This window comes from Varanus komodoensis, unplaced genomic scaffold (assembly GCF_004798865.1).
Source record: "Varanus komodoensis strain SLA01 unplaced genomic scaffold, ASM479886v1 scaffold9, whole genome shotgun sequence".
NCBI classification, from domain to species: domain Eukaryota; kingdom Metazoa; phylum Chordata; class Lepidosauria; order Squamata; family Varanidae; genus Varanus; species Varanus komodoensis.
In genome coordinates this window covers 19,701,935-19,722,326 of record NW_025336598.1, presented here as the reverse complement: position 1 = coordinate 19,722,326, position 20,392 = coordinate 19,701,935, and the positions used below count along the sequence as shown (strand labels likewise).

The following is a 20,392-nucleotide window of genomic DNA, read 5'->3' as shown; positions in this document are numbered from 1 at the left end:
GCTAAATTTAATCCAGATATTTCTTTACTTAGAAAAGTACTATAAATTAAATGGGTTTTCTTTAAATTCCAAAGTAGCAAAACACCGTTATACTGAAGCTTATGACAAAGATACTGTAACCAAGGTGTCAATCTAAGCAAGGGGGTAGGGAGGAAGAAAGCAAATTAAGCTCTTAAGGAAGCAAGTTTTAGTCCAAGTTCTATTGCAGCCCACAGCATGGCACTTGTTTCAGTTTGCTATTGTTGTAATAATACTTACCCTATCAAAGCCCATAGCACAAAGGTTTTCTATTTTTCTGGTGTATTCTGGACTAGAAACTGGTGCTCCAGCATACACGTGTGCCCAAAGCCGAGCTGTCTGTTTAAACATTTCTGGATTTTGTTTGTACTATACCAAAAACAGAAAGAAAAATTAATTCATATAATTGTTCAAGCTCAAGGGCAGGTTTTGCATTCAAACTGCCTCAGTTTCTCTCAGGAAGTATCTTCATTGCCTGACATTGCCTTAGTATTCATGTAGGACATACCTAAAAATCAAGCCATTGTTTTAGATGAGGTACAGATGAGGTATTTAGCCAGACAGCTGGGGCTACTTATATCATAATCACTGTGCTGCAATCTTTTGTGCTGCATATCAAGACCAGTTAAAGACATTTCCATCACCCAAAGAAGCCAATTCTTTTCCTTACAGGCATTTGCATTACAGGTTTTTCAACTGCTTCTTTGGCCTACTCAGCCCTGGGCTGCTTGATGATTTTCATGCTAAACAGATACAACTTCAGACATTTAAGCATGTTTTCCTTAGCTCCAGTCTTTTTTCCTTTTCTACTTATGTTCATATACTTCCTATTATATATACACTTAATATTGTAGTACGTGCATGAGCAAATTAAAGTATCTTCTAAAATATCCATTTATTTCCAGATTAGTATATGGATGTAATAATTGTAAGTAGACTGGTTATAGAGATTGTCTTGCCTGTTAATGAAAGCCAGACTTCCTTTTCTTCTTCTTTTTTTTGGTGGGGGGAGGGAGATTACACTATTTTCACTTTATTGGAGGGGGGTGTTGTACTATGAAGCACATTTTTATTTCCAGTTCCATTATTTCTTAAATCAGTTGTTTTGTAAGTTGTAACACAATGCATAGCATGCTTTTGGACTTCATCAACAAACTACATCAGCTAGTTAAATGTATGGAAATGTTTTTGAGTGAGTTACCAGCACTTCCACCAGATTTTTAGCTTAATACTGAATGTTCCTGGTTCCACACAATGGTGCAAACCAGGGCCTGTTACTGGTCAGTTTTTACATGCTTCAAACTGAAATATATTTGCTCCATACAGCCAGATAGAGAGGGGAACTTTGGTGAAGCTCTTTCCAAAGAAAAATGTTTCATCCAGATTACACCAAACTGTTTAGGTCAGGAAAGAGAATTTACAAGGTGAGAATCTCTGCAAGTGTGACTGATTTGCACTATCATGTCCATTACCTTGTAATTTTTTGTATCAAGTAGTTTCCTGATAATGGCAGAGTCATTTCTCACAACCATTAAAATTACTTGTGTCTACCTTGAGTGGCAGCAATCTAAGAAGTTGTATTTGGCCTTTAACCAGCATTCAGTTGTTTACTAACATTTAGCCTGTTCAAGTAGGTAACAGTTCTGATCATTAGGCAATGTTCCATTTTGTTTCTGTTTTTTTCTGTTACTTTTTCTTTAAATTATCTTGTGTATATATTGCTACATACCTTTATATAATATATATATAGGCTATATTCATTTAATATATTTATGTTTATAAACAGATAAAGATATTTTTAAAGGATCTACTTTTCTGGGAGATTGTCTTGTACAAGTAGGGGTATTACTTTACAGTCTTAACTAGAATACAAAAAGGATTTTTTGCATTAATACAATTTTTGCTATATTAGGAGCGTGGATGGGGAAAATGTTGGCATTATTGAGTTTTTTATTTATTTTAAATTTTATTTTCAGTCTTTTATTTTAAAGGTTATATAAGGTTTAGCTTAATAAACATGTCTGAAATTTCTGTATATGAGCTGAATATCAAAGTAAAGATTTATATCTTCCACCATTTAAATATTGGCAATTTCTGTAAATTTCTTAATCACCTACCTCACAGGGTTGCTGTTATAAGGATAAAATGAAGCTACATAAGCCACCTTGGGGTCCTAGCAAGAGGGAAAAGGGTGGGATATAAATGTAATATGATGGTGGTAGTGATACATAGAAGGCAAACAGTATATTTTTTCCTTCTTTAAGTTCAAAGTAATTTCATGAATATCAAGGCATTTCAGAATGTAAATAAGCAAAAGAGAGTGCTTTTTAACTTAAGAATTTGTTTTATTTTAAAAGAGTGTAACACAGATGTTTTTACAAGAAACCAATTTGATGGCTGTAGGTAAAGATTGAAAAAATCGAGAATTGATAAGATCTATTCATTTCAAGAGGTTGTGATTTAATCCATAAGGTACCTTATCAGTTCAAGGTTAGATGATTACTGATCCTAATGACTGCCTTTTGATTCTGGTTGAGAAATAGACTGATAAGGTAATTTCTATGATTAATGTGCATGGGTCTAATAAGGATTCTCTGGTTATGTTTCCTAAGTTTAATAGCTAAACTGGTAACCTCTTATGATTATTTGCTTATGAATTGAGAATGTAATAAAATTTTTGATACAGTGCTCATATTCCTGTTCCTAAGAGGAAAACAGTGGTAAGATTTGCACTTCAAATATATATGACTGAACTCAGTTTGGCATACTTCAGGCTCATACGACTGACCTCCAATTGTTGCTTCAAGAATGTTGATCTTGGTGAGAGACGGTAGTATTATTTCACCAGTCCATCATAACTTCTTTCAGTTAAGAGTATTTTGTTTCTACATCTTTGCTATATCAAATAAATGTTTGGAAGACTGAGACACTCATGGTTTCAGATTATGTCCCAGACTGCTTGGAGTTGTAATTTTTAAATTTGCCAAGGTCCACAGTCTCTGCTGCTTTTATCCTACCAGTTCAAATAAGGAGATGTTTAGAAATCAGATTTCTGCACAATTATTGATTTTAAAATGTATACAGGTGCTGTTGATTCCTGTACCAGTGGGTGGAAAGCCAGTAAACCTTTTATACGGGACTGAATTATTCTGTACTTCCTATAGGATTATTTTAATACTACAGTATCTTGAATAAGAAGCAATTGGCCATTTCCCTACTGCACATCTTTATCAACACCTGCAGAACATTAAATATGAATTTAGTAATATTCTTTCATAGCAGGCAGAATTTGCTTTAACCTGTCTAGAGCAAAGGTATTGGGAAAATGGTAAACATCCCAGTAAGATTCTGGCACATCATCTTAAATTGTATATGTATTGAAATGTTATTTCAGCTATTAAAAATGAAGAGGACACAATATACACTCCTCTTACAAATATAACTCACAATTTTTAGTTTTATACTGATTTATGTAGACGATGAAATACCACAACACAATTTTGGATGCTTTTCATTTCCATCATGTTTAGATTCCTCACAACAGCAGTTTCTTTTGGCATCTCTGCATATGGAGGAAATTATGAAGGCAATTATGAATCAGGAAAATCAACTGGTCTTGATGGTTTCCAACTGAGTGGTCTAAAATACATTAGTTTCAAAGTTTTATCACAGCAATAACCCTATTTTTGAATCCAGCTTCCTTTCTTCCATCATTCAATGATGCTTATATTACAGTGATTGGAATGCCTGGCAAGGACCGCACCACTGTGCCAGCTACTGACCCAACCCATTAATTAAAGTAGGCATTACTTTACCAACTACTCTGCAGTTCTGGCTAATAGAATGCAACAAGTTTTCACAACACTGGTTTAACAAAACCTGATGGGATTGATCAAATATAGACAGATGAGCGATCATCTTAGATTAGTTGCTGATTTCAAATCTTTAAATACTGATAGAACAGACCTGGCTGCCATTGCTTCTTGGATGCTGCAAAGGTCTTCGACAAGATTCAATAGAAATTAACTTTTGCTATATTGCATAAAAGTTTGGCCTTCTTGTAAAAGTTTTGAAGTGCATCACCATTTTATATTTGACCCCAAGGACTAGAATTATGACCAATGGTCTTTTTTCAGATTTTTTTTATATTATGGGAGCAGTAGCAGTTGAAATTCTTGTTATTCATTTTATTTCCATACCGCCCCACAGCTGAAGATTACTACCAGACTGAGATGTCCATTTTCTTCAATGATATCAGATTTACATTTGGAACCCTTGGCTTGTGCTATGAGACAGAATGTGTTTTGTTAGACATGGCTTTTTGCATGATTAGTTTAGAATTTAAAATTATTCTTTATGCTGATAGTATCTTAAGATCTTGAAATTCCATTTGTCTATTTCATCTTTGATGCAGTTGATTCAGTACATCTGATGATTTAACTGACTGTTCAAGTAATAGGTTAACTCTAAAATGATGCTGACTGGAAATACTATAGCTCATAGTTTATTAGAAAACTGCCAATTTCAATTGTGCTCAGACTTTATTACTTAGTTAACACATCTCAAGCGATCAAGCTAAATTCACAGAATATAGATAAATAGGAATCTTTAAAGTTAAGTTTCTAAGGTAAGGTTAGGGATAGATGAATGTTATACCACAGATTGTCTATGTGAAAGGCCTTTATCTTTATATCGAAAATATTTTCAGGCATACAATGTTCTCTCTCATACTTTCTGGCAGTATTCTACCTACCACAAATATCCTTGAAAAGTATGCAAGAAGGTAGGTTTGATTTTTGAGATCTTGGTTGGTTTTTTGTTTTTTTTTTTAAACATCAGGCCTATTTGTTGACCAGTACTAAATGTTGCTCTTTTATACTTAAGATTTTTCACCTTGGTCGGTTTTGTGAACTTCCTGTCTGGATTTTCTCTCCAAATAGATGGCATTAGATCTTCAGCATACTAAAATTAATAAAGTTCTTCCCAGCATTATAACTGTTTGAGATGTATTGCACATATCAATTACATTCCAAACCATTTGCCCATGCTAAATTGACACTGTGGGGAAATCCAGACTTAGAAATGGTAAGAAAATGTTTTGTGGAAACCCAATAAACACAGTCCTATAGGAACAGAATCAGGACTGGACTATCTTATTTTGCCTAATAAATTGGTTGCCACTTAAGCATATGTATCTGAGATGTCATTCAAGAAAATATTTTGTTCCATACTGCACATCACAATGTTTCTTCAATAATGATTTGTCTAAGTTGGGTAAGTGCTGGAGGTGTAATACAGCAAATGTTTCCTTTATTCATGTATTTTGGCAATCTCCAGTAGATGCCTCCTTTGGGGAAGAAGCTATAATACAGATAAACTGTGTACTGCAGCACTAAAATTTACCAAAGCCTATGTCCCTTAAATGACCTACATGCTTCCTGGTAGTTAACACATGGTCAGCATAAATGGATTCTCTGCTTGCTTTTGACAACTGTAAGATCAGTACTGAAATGCTACTGTAATCCTATAATACCTAATGACACTTTCAACATTTGAAGAGGTGAATATATAGAGCCCATGTTTGAATGGATACATGTGGCTCTGTTGTTTGCTTTTGTTGAAGTGTATACGTGTATACAATTCACATATACTATTTGAAACTGATTTGTTTAAATCTATGCAGCAGTGTTTTTTTTTCTTTTTACGTGTTGTTTAGTTGAAATATATGAAAATTTAAAAAAAAAGCAGAAGAGAGTTCACTCCAAGTTACATTGGAGTGAACCACTTAATGCCAATGTAGCCTTTTTACAAGATAGTCATTTGATGGCAGTAAATGAAAATTTTGGGAAGGGATTAGGTTGAGGAAGTCTACCCAATGGGTACTTCAACAAGGGGCTGGTATTTTAATGTCTAAGTGACATTTCAGTTTAACAGACAGTCACCTTCTGAGTTAGGTTGGGAAATTTACTGATAATGTAATTGTCATGATTCATGTTTATGAACCTAAAAATGGCATTCTGCTTACATTTCATGAATATTTTAGTAAAGTGGTTGAAAGTGCTTATGATTATTTGATTGTGGCCAGGGCCAGATATTTTATATTTACAGCTGGGTGGGCATATCGCCTGCTTCTAAGAAGTAAATTGATAAGACCTATACATATAAGGTTGAACTCAGTTTTATTGACTGAATTTTGTATTCTGCTGAGAACTATTTCATCTTTATTTCTATTTTATTTATAAAATATTACATCTTTACCTGCACATTTTAACTGCTTGTTAGAGTGAGTGTGTTTTTGTTTATTTTGTTATGACCTCAAGACAACAATCTGAAACTATTTTGAAATGGGTCTGAAAACCTTGGTTTGAAGGCTAGCACTAACAATTGTTTTGCAATCCAAGTGTAATAAATGTTTGTATGATTGATTTGCTGTTACTTTCAAACAATGTCCCAATTTGCTTGCAGCTGCAACTTAAATTTGCCCAGGCTCCCAATTTCTGGCAGTTTAACACTTCTTTTCTTACTGATGAGATGATAGCTATCCTTTCAAGGTCCAGACTGCCAACTTGGAAAGTCCAGGAGACTGACAATTCAGAATGGGTGCAATCCACCCATTTACACTCATACATGCCATTCATAACCAGCTCACTGGGAGAGGGGCATCTGCATACCCATCAAAACAAGCTGGACTTGTTTAGACTACCCATCTAGCATGTCACAATGGGGATTCAGATTGGGACCTCTCTACTCCTCAAGAAATCCTCCAGTGTGGTGTAGTGGTTAAGAGCATGGGACTGGGACTCAGACGATCTGGGTTCTAGTCCCCGCTCAGCCAAACTGGGTGACTTTGGGCCAGTCACAGACTCTCAGCCCAACCTACCTCACAGGGTTGTTGTTGTGGGGTAAGATGGAGGAGAATGATGTAAGCTGCCTCGAGCCCTTTGTAGGAAAAAGGCAGGATATAAATCGAAAAATAAAGAAATAAAAATAAAATAAATCTGTGCTGGTCACTAAAAAGTGGAGAAAACTTTATATTTATTTGGCTCCTATGTCACAGCCTCAAAGAGTGCTCAGTCACTGATACTGAGTTACTGATAACAAATTCACAGAGTCAGTTTTAAGCAACTTATAAAACAATCTTATGTCTGCTCAAAAATAAGCCCTATTAAGTTCAATGGAATTTACTTTCAATGCATGTGTCAGCAAGATCTGCAGCTGTGAAGTTTTACCTACCTTGATAACATTTTTGGACATCAGTTAAAGAATATTTTAACAATGTATTAGCTACAAATTGAGGGGTGTGTATCTATCTGCTTTCCTTAAACTCAGAATCTTCCCATAAAGAAGTACTAAACTATACTTCAAACCTCCCAGTTTATAAAACAGATCTGTACCATAGAGTCAATGCCATTTTCAGGCATTTCAACTGTGCATTTTCTAGACTGTTCTCCAAGAACAGGGGTTTATAAACTAGTTTATTTCCTACAGCTATTAATGAATTAAAATACACACACAAATTAGAAACTGTCAGTGCCATCTAAAGAAGGATAGAGGTAAGTGTTGTGAATAGAAAAATTTCTGCAAACATTGTACCTGATTTGCAACTACTGCATCTTGTGGATCATCAGGTTCTGCAGCTGCCAAGAGTGCTTGCAAAGATAACAATACTGTCCTTAGAGTCATTGCTGCAGCCCTGAAATACAAGTTTGAATCCACTAGAATACAAGTTGGAATTCGAATATACAATTAGAAGAAACAGTAGAATTCACAAATTGCATGCAGAATACCAATATAATTTCAGTAAAGATGTAACTGTGTTTTATTTATTGCATTTTGTTAAAAAATACCAGCAATTAATTTATATCCAGCCTTGTGAGTGCAATAGGAGACATTTGTAATAGGCATTCTCCTGAACATAAGAGGCCTTAAAGTGGGAAGAACCTCATGGCTATGTGTGCCTCACCTCCTACATTTCAAGGTGTGCTGGTACCACCCCCCTCAGTTCAGAAACTGCAGATTTGAAACAGAAAGGTCTGAATGGAACCTTTACTTGCCTAATTGTAAGTAGAACACTCTGCGCAATCACAGATGCTGCCTTATCAGTCCCTGCCATCTCCTCATTGGATTTTACTAGCATTCAATGTACATAAGCGCAGGTTCCATTCTGAATGTGCTGATTCAATATAGCAAGGTCTGAACTGCCAGGACTTGCCAGCATGCTCTGTGTTCAGATGAATTCTTACAAGCAAAATTAAATACACACAGAATGCATATTTTCACACTAAGGTTGAAACTATAGCCTAGTTCTCAATGAGGTGCTAAACCTCAGCCTATACCACTTCAAACTACAGATGGGGTCATATAAGGAAGAATTCATTACAGGGGCAGGAGGAGATTCTCTCCATAAAAGATGGCAGGTTAAAATCTTCCTTTTGGCAACTTTTTTTTTCCTATATGAAAATAATCATCAACAATGTAAACTTGATGCGCAATCTGAAGTCATATAATCCAAGCACAAGTTCTAAATCTACAGCTACTCTATTTGTCTACTAGCACTTAGTCAGCTTGTGTACCAAACCAATATCACCAATTGGATAATGATTTGGTGGAATGCTTCCCACAAACCATTTGTCAGACAGATACTGAAAAACAGAAAGCACGTGTCCTATGTCTTCTTTTGTTTCCCTGCCTCTTATTTCTATTCAAAATAAAACTGAGATAAGACTCTTATCTAACATGTATACTCTAGCCTCAAAAACTATTCTTATTAAGAAGCAAGGGTCAAAGGAAAAGGAAAAATAACACTGAACATTATACTACTCTTACATACTTATATAAGTAATTTGTTGAAAGCAATGCAAAGGATGAAAACAGAGAATCCATAATTGTTGAAATCTAAAAAGCAATAAACTCAGAGCAACCATCTTAAAATAACCATTATTACTCCATGGTGTAATACTCTTGCACACAACCACATTACAGCTCAAGTATTCGAAGTTTTTCAATAAAACTAACTCAGTTTAGACTTCATGCCAAATTGTGATTTGATAAATGGAAGCACTCTTACATGTTCCCTCCTCCCCATCTTGGGTACTACTTTTCTATGTCATATTCACTAACAGTAGTTTGCCATCCAAATTAGTGCATTAAGGTTAATACTGACCTCAAGATCACAACCTGAAACCATTTTGAAATGGACCTGAAAACCAAGATTTGAAGGCTAGCACTAACAATAGTTTTGCAGTCCAAGTGTAACGTCAAATCATGGCTAATGAATTAGGAAGTTGCAGAGAATACTCTAAGTTATTAAAACATAGTTTAGCATTACTAAGGGCACAATATTACCCAAGTTTAAATGGAGTAACAGCCTACAAGTCCTACCATGCCTTAGGCATAGCAGGAGTTGCAAAACCCTTTTCCCACCTTAACTTGCATAGGACTGTTCCCTCAGTGGCTTAGTTAAGTTATTCTGTTTAACTAATTCAGTAAGTCTTATGTGGACGTTAACATCAGAGCTTTATTTTTCATTGAAATTATAGTAAAAAAGCTGAAAACAGGCAAATGTGCATGTTCAACAATCTTCATAGCTACTCTCAATAGCTGTCCAACTAGGTGGAGGATTTTCAAGAAACATATGCAAAATCTTACCATTGATCTTTTAGAATATCCAAACAAATAGCTCCAGTGACTGAGCTTATATTAGGATGCCATATTTTGGTGATAAACCGCACCTAGAACGTAAAAAAAAATTTAAGTGAAAATAGCTTCTAAGTATTCAACTCCACTTCTAAATATTTAATGTAAGAACCATGGCTGATCTTGTAAAAAGGGGCCCATCATTTGCCCAGTGCAGATAGATTTGCAGATAGATTCTCCAATTCTGAGGAGGAGGCAGAGCAGCAATGAGGGAAGAGTCAAATGATTTAAGCCTACTCAATGAAATTTCTCAGACCATGAGAATTTGCCTGCCTTGGAAAGAGAGGAAGCCTTTTCAAGGTAGGAGTGGAGCAGATGCAACCAAGAACTCCTTGATCTAGTCATAGACAGTGGTGAGAGAAACCCCATTACAAGGTCTCCAGCATTCCTACTGTCTAACCCTCAAGAAGCAAGAGCCATCTGAGAGTAGACAGAAGCTTTACTGAAAGAGAGAGACAGAAGAAATGTTTCAGTTTAGATAACTCTTTAAATGTTTCTCCCTCAACTTTAGTAGAAGACTACTTAGTTCATACTGTTCTATAACCAATTAAGTTTCAAATATGTTTCAAAGGTTTTGTTTCAAGTTTGATAAACAGAAGGAAGGGGCCATCTCAGGACAATTCTTATGAACAAGATATGGTGATTAGGCTTTCCTGGACTCTACCATTTCAGACTGTAGGTGTGGCTCACATGTCTAGATGCTCTCCATAAAGGCAGGCAGGCAGGCAGGCAGGCAGGCAGGCAATTCCATATACTGACACCTGGATTCCTGAGTCAAGGATTCTAACCTAGCCTTCCTGCTGAGATGCTTTTCTACTTATAAGAATGGTGTTTCTTCCTGCTATAAGTGAGCTCCCACTTTCAATCTGAAGTCCAGGCATAGGTCTAAGAACATAGGAAGCTGCCTTACATAGGCTCTGTTCACATGTCCAGATAGTACACTGTAGATAAATTTGCCTGCATTTTTGCACTGGTGTACAAACCCAGATGGTAAGTGTTGTACAACCTTCCAACAACCCTAAAACCAACCGTTGGTTATTTCAGAGCTGTCCTGCTAACTAGGTTCACATAACATAAGGGCACCAAACAAGAATGTTCCCCATGGATCACCAACACAACACAACAACCCATGAGCTATCACATAATAAAAATCAAGTTAATTCACGAGCTATCAAAAAATCAAGTTCCGTTGTCAGACCACTGGTCCATCAATGACTATAAAACTGGCAGTGGATTTCCAGGGTTTCAGACAGAGTCTTTCTTAGTTCTACAGGGTGGTGTCTGAAATTGAAACTGGGAATTTTATTTTGGACATACTACCATGTACATTACCACCAAGATACAAGCCCTTCTCTAAAAGGAGTGGCTTACCACCTGGACTGCTGTTTAAGAACACTAGGGTAAAACATGAATCAGGTTATCTGAGGGGTGAACACATACTATATTAAGTGACTGAGCCACTATTAGAACTCTAACAGTCACAAGACTGCAAAACCGAGCTCTCCTTTGTCACTCACTCCTTCACAGCAGTATCACAGAAAAATCACAGCTGTTTCCTACTTAGTAATTACTATAATTCTATGACTACATTTTCATGGATTCATATTGCACATCTAAGCAAATACAACCCACTTCTACAATTTCCAATGAAAATATATCCTAAACAAGTACATATAATAGCTCTACTATTATACTCAGACTGAATATTTTAATCAGAATTTGATCCAATTGTAACATCCAATCCTTGTATTGATTGTTAAACAGACAACATTGTGGAAAAAAGGAAGCCCTTCACAAAAATGTTATTTTGAAAGCCGTTAGTTTTAAAAATCAATCAAGGCTTTATTGTCAGTAAAGCACTTTAATGACCAGGGACTGCTGACAGAAAGTGACTAGGAATGACTATTCTCAGTCTATTTTTCCAGAAAGATCTGGGGAATAAAGCACACTGCATAGCAAAATGTCTACTACCATTCAGAGAATTATTTACAAGAGTTATGCTCACAGTACCTTAGGAGGATTAAATGGATATGTTTCTGGAATTTTTATTTCTAGTTGATATCTTCCTCCTGTAAAAGCAAAAATATAAGTATTATATATTTTGCCAGTATTATTGTACTAGAATATTGAATCCTCTTGTAAGTTAATTAAATCATATTTTAATTTTTTTATCAGAAAATCAAGCAACAGCTGATTTAATTTCAGACAGAAGAAATCTTAATATGAGGACTTAATTTTTTTATGTAGAATACAATTTTTTCATAACATAGACAGATCGTACTAATAAAACCCCTCTAGTAAATTTACCTCACCTCCATATTCTTTCCTCTACATTTACTTTTAGTGTAAAAACTCCTTAGGGATAGAACATTTCCACTCATTCCTTACAATGCTCTGTGTATTATTTATTATGCTTATATCCCACCTTTTTCCTTCAAGGAACCTAAGGCATCTTACATAATCCGCCTCTGCTCCTCACAAGAACTCTGTAAAGTGGGTTAGCTGAGAGTCCATGACTGGCCCGAAGTTACCCAGTGAGCTTCATGGCTGAACGCGGACGAGAACCGGGACCTCCCGAATTCCAGTTCAACACTCCAACCAACGTATCACACTGGTTCTCACATATAATACTTAATTCTTCCATAAGTCCTCCATTCCTTATTTGTCAAACTACTAACATATGGAACAATACACCAAAAACTGCAAGGGAAGCCCTCCATTTATTTCAACAGACTGGGGGTAGGCAACACATAGGCATCAATATGCCTTTGAAGACATTCCTGATATTCATCAAGGTGTCCTAAAACTTTTTTAAAAAATAATATTTTCTTATGGCAGCCAGGATCCCAAAAAGGAAAGTGAGACCCTCCAACAGCTATATTTCTTTTTCATACCTTTGGACTATATGGAAAATAGCTAGGCTTCTCCTGGCAGCCATTTTGGGATAGTGCCCAGGCTCACAGGCCTACAAATGTTGCCTTTCCTTGAAAAAGACTGTACAAAACAAAAATCTAAAAACAATTTGTAAGGCTCAGTGCTAAACTTTTGCATACCTCTATTCTTTTTCAAAAGACAAGAGATGGGCAAAATTTCTTAGATTTGTTTGTAATTAACCCAGTTATAATCCAAGTTCTTCTGGCGAACAAATCTGAAGTTTTTGGATTATTTTCCAAGACAATCCAAGCAAAAAATTCCACCCCTCCATCTGTCCATCAATGTTCCCTGTCCTGAGCTGCTGCCAACTACTTACTGCATCAAAATCTCCCGCCACCATAAAGCGGAGATGGAGACGTTCAGTCCTTGTACCGGAAGACGGACAAATGGCTAATGTAACACCAATTTTTAAAAAGGAATCCCAGGGGAATCCAGGAAATTACAGGCCTGGCTAAACTGCTTAAAAGCATTATGAAAGATAAGATTCAGTAAGCACATAGACAGACAAGCCCTGCTGAAAAAAAATTAGACTGGCAAGAAGTCTTGTCTCACTAACCTACTGGAGTTCTTTAAGAATTTCAATAAGCATGCAGTCAGGGGTGATCCAGTAGACATTGTTTACCTGGACTTCCAAAAGGTTTTTTAACAAAGTCCCTTACCAAAGGCTCCTGAGCAAATGATGTGGTCATGAAATAAAGTGGAAGGGGGGATGACTAACAGGTTAAAAAACAAACAAATGGTGAGAATAAATGGCAATTTCTCCCAATGGAGTGATGTATCCAGGGGAGTTCCATGGGGCTGTATATCATGACCAATGCTTCTCTATCTATTGATTAAAAATCTAGAATTAAGAGTAAGTAGTGAAATGGCAAAGTCTGTTGACGACACTAAACTTTTTAGAATGGTTAAAACCAAACAGGATTGTAGGGAGCTCCAAAGGGGTTTCTCCAAGCTAAGAGAATGACCATCAAAATGGCAAATGTAGTTCAATGTAAGCAAGTGTAAAGTAATGCACATTAGGGCAAAACTTCAATATATGCTCGTAGAATCTGAGCTAGCAGTGACTGAGCAAGAAAGGGATCTTGGGGTGGCAGTAGACAACTTGATGAAAATATTGGCCCAGTGCACAGTTGCTGTGAAAAAGCAAACTCCACACTCTAGTTATAATTAGGAATGAAATAGAAAACAGAACTGCCAAGATCTTTTTCCATTATACAAATCTTTGCTATGACTGAACTTAGAATATTTTACTCAGTTCTGGTTGCCTTACCTGAAAAAGGACATTATTGAGTTGAGAAAAGACTGGAGAAGGGCAACAGCAATTATTGGCTCCCCTATGAGGAACAGCTACAACAACTAGGGCTGTTTAACTTAGAAAAAAGTGAGAGGAGACACGACAGAGGTGTTTAAAATAATACAAGGAGTGAAGAAAAAAGAGGAAGACATTTTTCTCCCATAACATTAGAACCCAGCAACATCTCATGAAGTTGACTGGTGAGAGGTTTTGGATTGATAAAAGAAAGTACTTTTTCACACAACGTACAGCTGAACTATGCAATTCACTGTCATGGAAAGTGGTGATGACCACCACACCACAGCTTTAAAAGGATCCTGGATAGATTTTTGAGGAAGGAGGAATCAGTGGCTATTAGCCTTGTTGGCTATGTACCCCCTCCTTTAGCAAAGATGACATGCCTGCATTCAACACTTGCTGAGGAGCTTGGGCAAGAGAAAGTCTTGCTCCCATTCTGCTTGTAAGCAGCTGGTTTGTCACCATTTGTATTAAATGCTGGACTAGATGGACCTTTAGTCTGATCCAGCATGGCTTTTCCTATGCTGAATACACAAAATCTGGTTTGTGAAGGAACCAGATTTCCTGGTCCCACACTCCTCTTTGCCCCCACCATTTTTCATTTCTTAGTGCAGAAAGAAAGACGCTGAGTTCTGTGCTTCTCTCCACACAGAAAGGCACTTAGATGGTGCTTGTGGGAGTTCTTCCCAGTGTTGGCTGAGTCCTTTCCTTCATGCATCACCCTAATTAGGATGGCAAATAATGCACAAAGGAGGCGCACAATTCAACTGCTGCTTGGAGAAAGGGCTCCAAGTCTGACAACACACCATCCCAACTGGGATGCAAAGTGACACATGAAAGAGGCATCCAACTTGGGCAAACCTTTTGAGGAATGGCTCCAAACACTGGGCAAGTCATGCTCTATGCCCATCAATCCACCATGTAAAGCAAGCACTTGACTTGACTAGCAGTTGGATGAAATGCTTCTCCAAATGCTAGCTGAGCCCCTTACTCAATGGAAACAAAGGTAGGATGCTCTATGTCTCTCTTTTTAGTAACAAAATTGATAGGCTGGAGCAGAAACGGACAGGACTAGGCTGATGAGGACAGGGGGAAAGGGTGCAGAAGCAAGGTCTCATTCCCTTGGTAATATCCAGTCTACTACGAGTCAATGGTGCAATCTGGTCCATAGACCAGAAAGGATTCCCTACTCCCGTTATACTGCAACTGTGGCAACAAAAACACATGGAGAAAGAAAAGGAAGGAACTGGCAAACTACTGTTGTCCTTAGGAGACTTAGCTGGAGCTTTGCACCTAGAAAGGTTGTTTAGCAGGACTCCAAGGAGACTGAAAGAAGAGAGAAGGGATCAGCAAGCTACCAGTTAGGGAAGGAAAGGAGAGGTGAGGAGCTGGTGCCAAGAGCCTAGGAAGACAAGGATGGAAGGAAGCCAGGAATTTTCCTCATGTTTGGATTTTGATTTGAGACAGAGATGAGTTCAGAGACTTTAAAAGCTCAGTTCAGATAAGAACATTGAGGGCTAACTGAAGCTTATCAGAGCCTGGTTTGGGAGAATTTAACAGCAACTCAAGCTCTCATGAATATTAGCCAAGGTATCTAGTAGAATAACAACCATATTGCTTTGAAAGAAGAGACTACTGGAAGCAGGCAAAGATAGGGACAAATGGTTATGGCAAAATGCAAACTTCAGGTTGAAACAACTGCCTTCCTTTCTTCTCAGAGACTTTGGGTGCATTCTGTTTAACAATTTCATTAGTAGCCCTAGGAAGGGAAACACTGATAAAATTCTTCAATAACATGCTGACCTGAAGAAGTAATGCAGGATCATTAATGGGGCACTTAAACATGTATGTATGTATGTATGTATGTATGTATGTGAGATCTTCTAACTGGGGGCTAGTAATGAACATTTTGTTTTGAAATAAGAACATACACAGAAATTATGGAAAAAAGTTCTGAAAAGCTTTGCCAATCACTAGTTGAGTATGGGTTAAGTACTGCAACTAACTGCAAATATCTGTTGTTGTTTTTTAAAGTACAATGCATTACAATTCCAGTAGAAATAATGACTTCTTTATTCATACTGTACACAGCATTGGCAAGAACACTGTATCTAAACTTAGATTTCTAGGTCCAAGAAGGAAAAATTCAAACTGATCTTTGAATGAACACTCTATATTATGATAAACCTTGAAGAAATATTAGACAATTGAATAGCATTGTATAAATATCATTGGATAGGAGAGAGTGCCAAGTAGTATGAACTTTGTTAATATGTAAGTTTTTTGTGAGCAGTATAACTTTAACAAGACCTCTCCAGCACAAGTCCAAGATTGAACAATCTTATTTGTTTCAAGTCACAGTATTCAAGTGATAGTATCGGATTACAGTGGTACCTTGGCTCACAAACTTAATCTGTTCCACGACTCTGTTTGTGACCCAAATTGGTTGTGACCCAACTCAAATTTCCCCATAAGATTTAATGTAAATAAGGTTAATCCGTTCTGGCCCCTCCGAATGTGGCTGTGAGCCAATTTTTGGTCATGAGCAAAGTCAAATTTCTCCATAAGGTTCAATGTAAATAAGCTTAATCCGTTCTGTAACTACTTTTTTTAATCAGAAAAAAATGAAACAAAGTGACAAAGAACAACAAAGTAACAAAGTACTATACAGTACAGTGGAGAACACTAACCTAGGTGGAGGGGAGATTGTTTTGAGGGAGAGTCCCCCTCCATAAGGACACTGAGGAAATCTCTTTCAGGGGTTTCCTCTCTTCTTTGTCTCTTAGCTGCAGGGTCAATTTTGGTGAAAAATCTGTCTATAGTCACTTGTTTTTTCCTGCGCTGCATAACCCTCCAGAAATGAGAGACCATGTTATCGTTCTTCAGATTCAACACTCTGTTCATTACAGTTGTGTTGGGGTGGTGCTTCTCAAAGAAACCCTGGCACTCATTCCACTTTTTCCAAATGGATTGTATCACATCACTGCTAACCTCCTCCCTGTCTTCCTCTTCCTCAGTGGAATCCTCCTCAGCAAGTGCCTTCTGCTGCTCACTCTGGAGTTCAGCAAGTTCTTCCGTCATCAGCTCCTCTATGTCTTCCCTGCACAAACGCAACTGCAATCATGGCCATCTCCCCACTTGGGGAGGTGGGGACAGGGCCGCGATCTTGGTTGCCACCAAATGCAGAGTTTGCGACCCAAGTCAAATTTTCCATTAAATTTTTGTTCGTGACCCAATTTGCTTGTGAACCAAGGCATTCATGAGCTGAGGCACCACTGTATATCCAAGGCCCCCAAAGCAATATTTTTCTTGACATCCCAAATATCTTGGGACTTTTCCTTATTTTCAACTAGAAATGAGATTTGGTACAGGATGTGTGGATTCATGCCAGAATGTCACAGATTGGTAGAAGCTGCACTGAGGATATACAGTGATCTTCCCTTGAGTAAAAAACATGGGCCTTCTCCAAGAAAGTAACAGGGATGATGGTGCTTTAAACAGGGAAGATGGCTGCTAGGACCTATTGCTGCTTCTCAGCAGATATCCAATTTTGCAAGCTGCAGTCTGGAGCAAACTGCAGATTTTCTCTCTATATAAAGAGAAAACAACACTTTACTTTGTGTTCTGCATAAGCTGTATAAGAGGTAGTGTGCTATAAATGAGAATGTACCAAAGTTATTTTAATATTGAAATTACAATAAAGTGAGCCTCAAAAATAAGATCACTATGTAGCCACTGAATAAAGTTAATGCTTTAATATAGCCATCCTATAACAAATATAGTCTCACAATAGCAATTAGTTTCTAAATGTCACTTCCATTAGCTAAATGAGGAAAACTGTATACTTGCTTTTATTTTAAAAAGTAGAAGTATTCCTGTAGCTACATTCTGCATTAACTCATAATGCTGAATATCTGCCAGAACTCATGAATAACTTTTTATTGTCAATACCAATGGAGTCAAATGAATGTCAAAGACCAAGTACCAATTGCCACGATAAGGAGGCAAGGTTGGTATGACTGACAGTAATAAGCAATAAGAATACCCATAATAGATGTGATCCCAGTGGCTGTCTTCTAGCATATAAGACCAGAATTCTCCCCTTGAATATTGAGTAAGCGAGCAAAACTTCAAGCATGTTGTGGACTAAAACTGGAAGTAATATACCCTAGCAGTCTTGGACTGGGCAAACTCTCAACAGTAGCATTCTGAAAGGCAACAAACAGAGCAAGACAACATCAGGTATGACCCAAAGAATGGATCATGAACCATCAAGTGAAGGACACAAGATTTCCCTACAATAAGGTGATTATTTATTCCCTTGATACAGGTGGTCTATCCACAGTTTGGGAGGACTTGAGCAATAAAAGGAGGACTGATTCTGAAACCTCGCACTGCACAGGCTGCTTCACAGTTAGGAGCTTCTTAAAGTGAGATGCAACATGGAAGTTAACAAGAACTGGGCATCGATGTAGTTGTATGCTGTGTTTTGAAACTGAACACTCCAGTCACCTACCCCTCCTACTGTTGCACATTCCTTCCAATGATGAAGAAGTCAGCCTAGCCCATGGTTGTGCCATCCTCCTGCTCTATCAGGATGCAACACAGAGTAGGTTTGGAGCAGTGTTGATGGGTGACTGAGTGACTTTACTGGAGTCTTCCGGTTGAAATGCCTTCTCCCGCAGGTGAACATAAAGCCACAAGTCCCTGTTTGTCTGACCTCATGGGTAACAGTGAGATAATGACAACATGATCTGATTAACTAACTCTCCCAGACAAAGGTGCAGAGAACATAACTGTCATGTTTCCAAATATTCCTGAAGCCAACAATAATGATGCAGTGTACGGAATGACAGAAAGATATAAAGAAGGTAGAATGAATAAACAGAAGAGTAGAAAAGACTAGATTGCTCTGCAATTGTTTTTCTTTTGCTTAGAGTGTTCCCTCTGAAACTACAGTCATGGCAGTGGAAGGAGAACTGCATGGGAAGACAAAAGTCACATCTCTGACCATGTAGGAAGGGTCAGGGGAGTGACTCCCACTAAAACTCTAGCTCCAGAATCTCTCAAATAGAGCCTATGCAGGGGCATAACTCCAAAGCTACAAATAAAAACTAAAATGCAAACAAAGTTATTTTCAATAATGACAAAACAAGAAAATCAGAAAATAAGCATTATGTAGTCACTGCATTACAAGAGTTCCATCTATACAAGCATCTTTCTAGCTTAGTAAATTGTTCCTATATATACATTCTCCCCTAAGTCACTATTTTCTAAATACTTATCTCATTAAATGAAAGAGAAAACTGTTTAATGTCTGTGTTTGATTTTAAAAGATGCATTTTTGAAGTTACATTTCTGTTTTCTTCAGAAACCATGGTGAGTTTTTCATTATTATACAACACTATCAATGTACATAGTGCTTTACATAGTTAATGTAAACAAAAGACGACTGAAAACTATACTTAATTTTTTAAGTGTTTACATGTCAACTGATATCCACTAATTAGTTAGAATTTTGTTGCTATGGTCAAAGGTGGAAGAAAGGAAAGGGGACAAGTGAGCTGAAAGATCTATCAGCAACTGAATTTTAAATGCAAAAACTGAATGCCTGATCCTAAAAATGAAAGCTCCTTACATATACTTCCCCTTGATGGCATTATCCCAAATCCTTAGAAAAGGAGATCACTGAAATTTTTCCAGAACTGCCATATTACTAACACAGAACTCTGAGAGTCAAATCATCTACTAACAGTACTCCTTCAAATACTGCTCTAAGTATTTCATTCAAAAGCGGACAACTTTAAAAAGACTGGGGCCAATTCCCCTGTCCACAATGAGCCTTCCAGTGGGTTACACAACTTTCTATCAGTGAGAACATGAAAATTGAAAAAAAAATTGGGGACGGGGCAAACTGTTATATACAGTAGTCCCACGTGAAGTTGCAGTTCAGCGTTTGCGGCTTCAGCCTTTCGCAGGATTTTTCTCTGAGCAAGTCCAAGCCGATCTACCTTCAAGTAAGCTGGCTTACTCGCAAGGAGATCGTTTCCTTCACGTTTGAACTCACTCAGAGAAAAGGATCTCTGTGCATGCCCACCCTTACCCCTGCCTCGCCATGCATGCACACCTGCCCTCCGGCCCGGCCCAGCCCGTGCCTCCCACCCACACTGCCTTGGCGGCTGGTGCCCATCACTGGCACCAAATTCGTGGTTTTTCACAATTCGTGAATGCTTTAGGAAAGTAACCACTGCGAATTTCAGGGGACTACTGTACTAAGGACAAATGTAGCTTGTTTTAAAACTATTTATTGTTATTAAGCCTCTGCAGAATTTTGCTGAAGCTGAAGTTCAGTAACAAACCACTTATTTGGAAGGAAGGAAGGAAGGAAGGAAGGAAGGAAGGAAGGAAGGAAGGAAGGAAGGAAGGACGGGG

General features: G+C 37.6%; 1 protein-coding gene across 1 annotated transcript in view; it reads right to left on the bottom strand.

Moving 5' to 3' along the window:
* Nucleotides 1–20,392, bottom strand: part of UBE2K (ubiquitin conjugating enzyme E2 K) — a 35,814-nt gene that overhangs the window by 2,647 nt on the left and 12,775 nt on the right. The window contains exons 3-6 of the mRNA XM_044418236.1: nt 11,725–11,783; nt 9,667–9,749; nt 7,612–7,711; nt 259–387 (exon numbers count right to left, since the gene is read on the bottom strand). Of these exons, the coding sequence (XP_044274171.1) occupies nt 259–387; nt 7,612–7,711; nt 9,667–9,749; nt 11,725–11,783 (371 nt within the window). The remainder of the gene's footprint in view (nt 1–258; nt 388–7,611; nt 7,712–9,666; nt 9,750–11,724; nt 11,784–20,392) is intronic.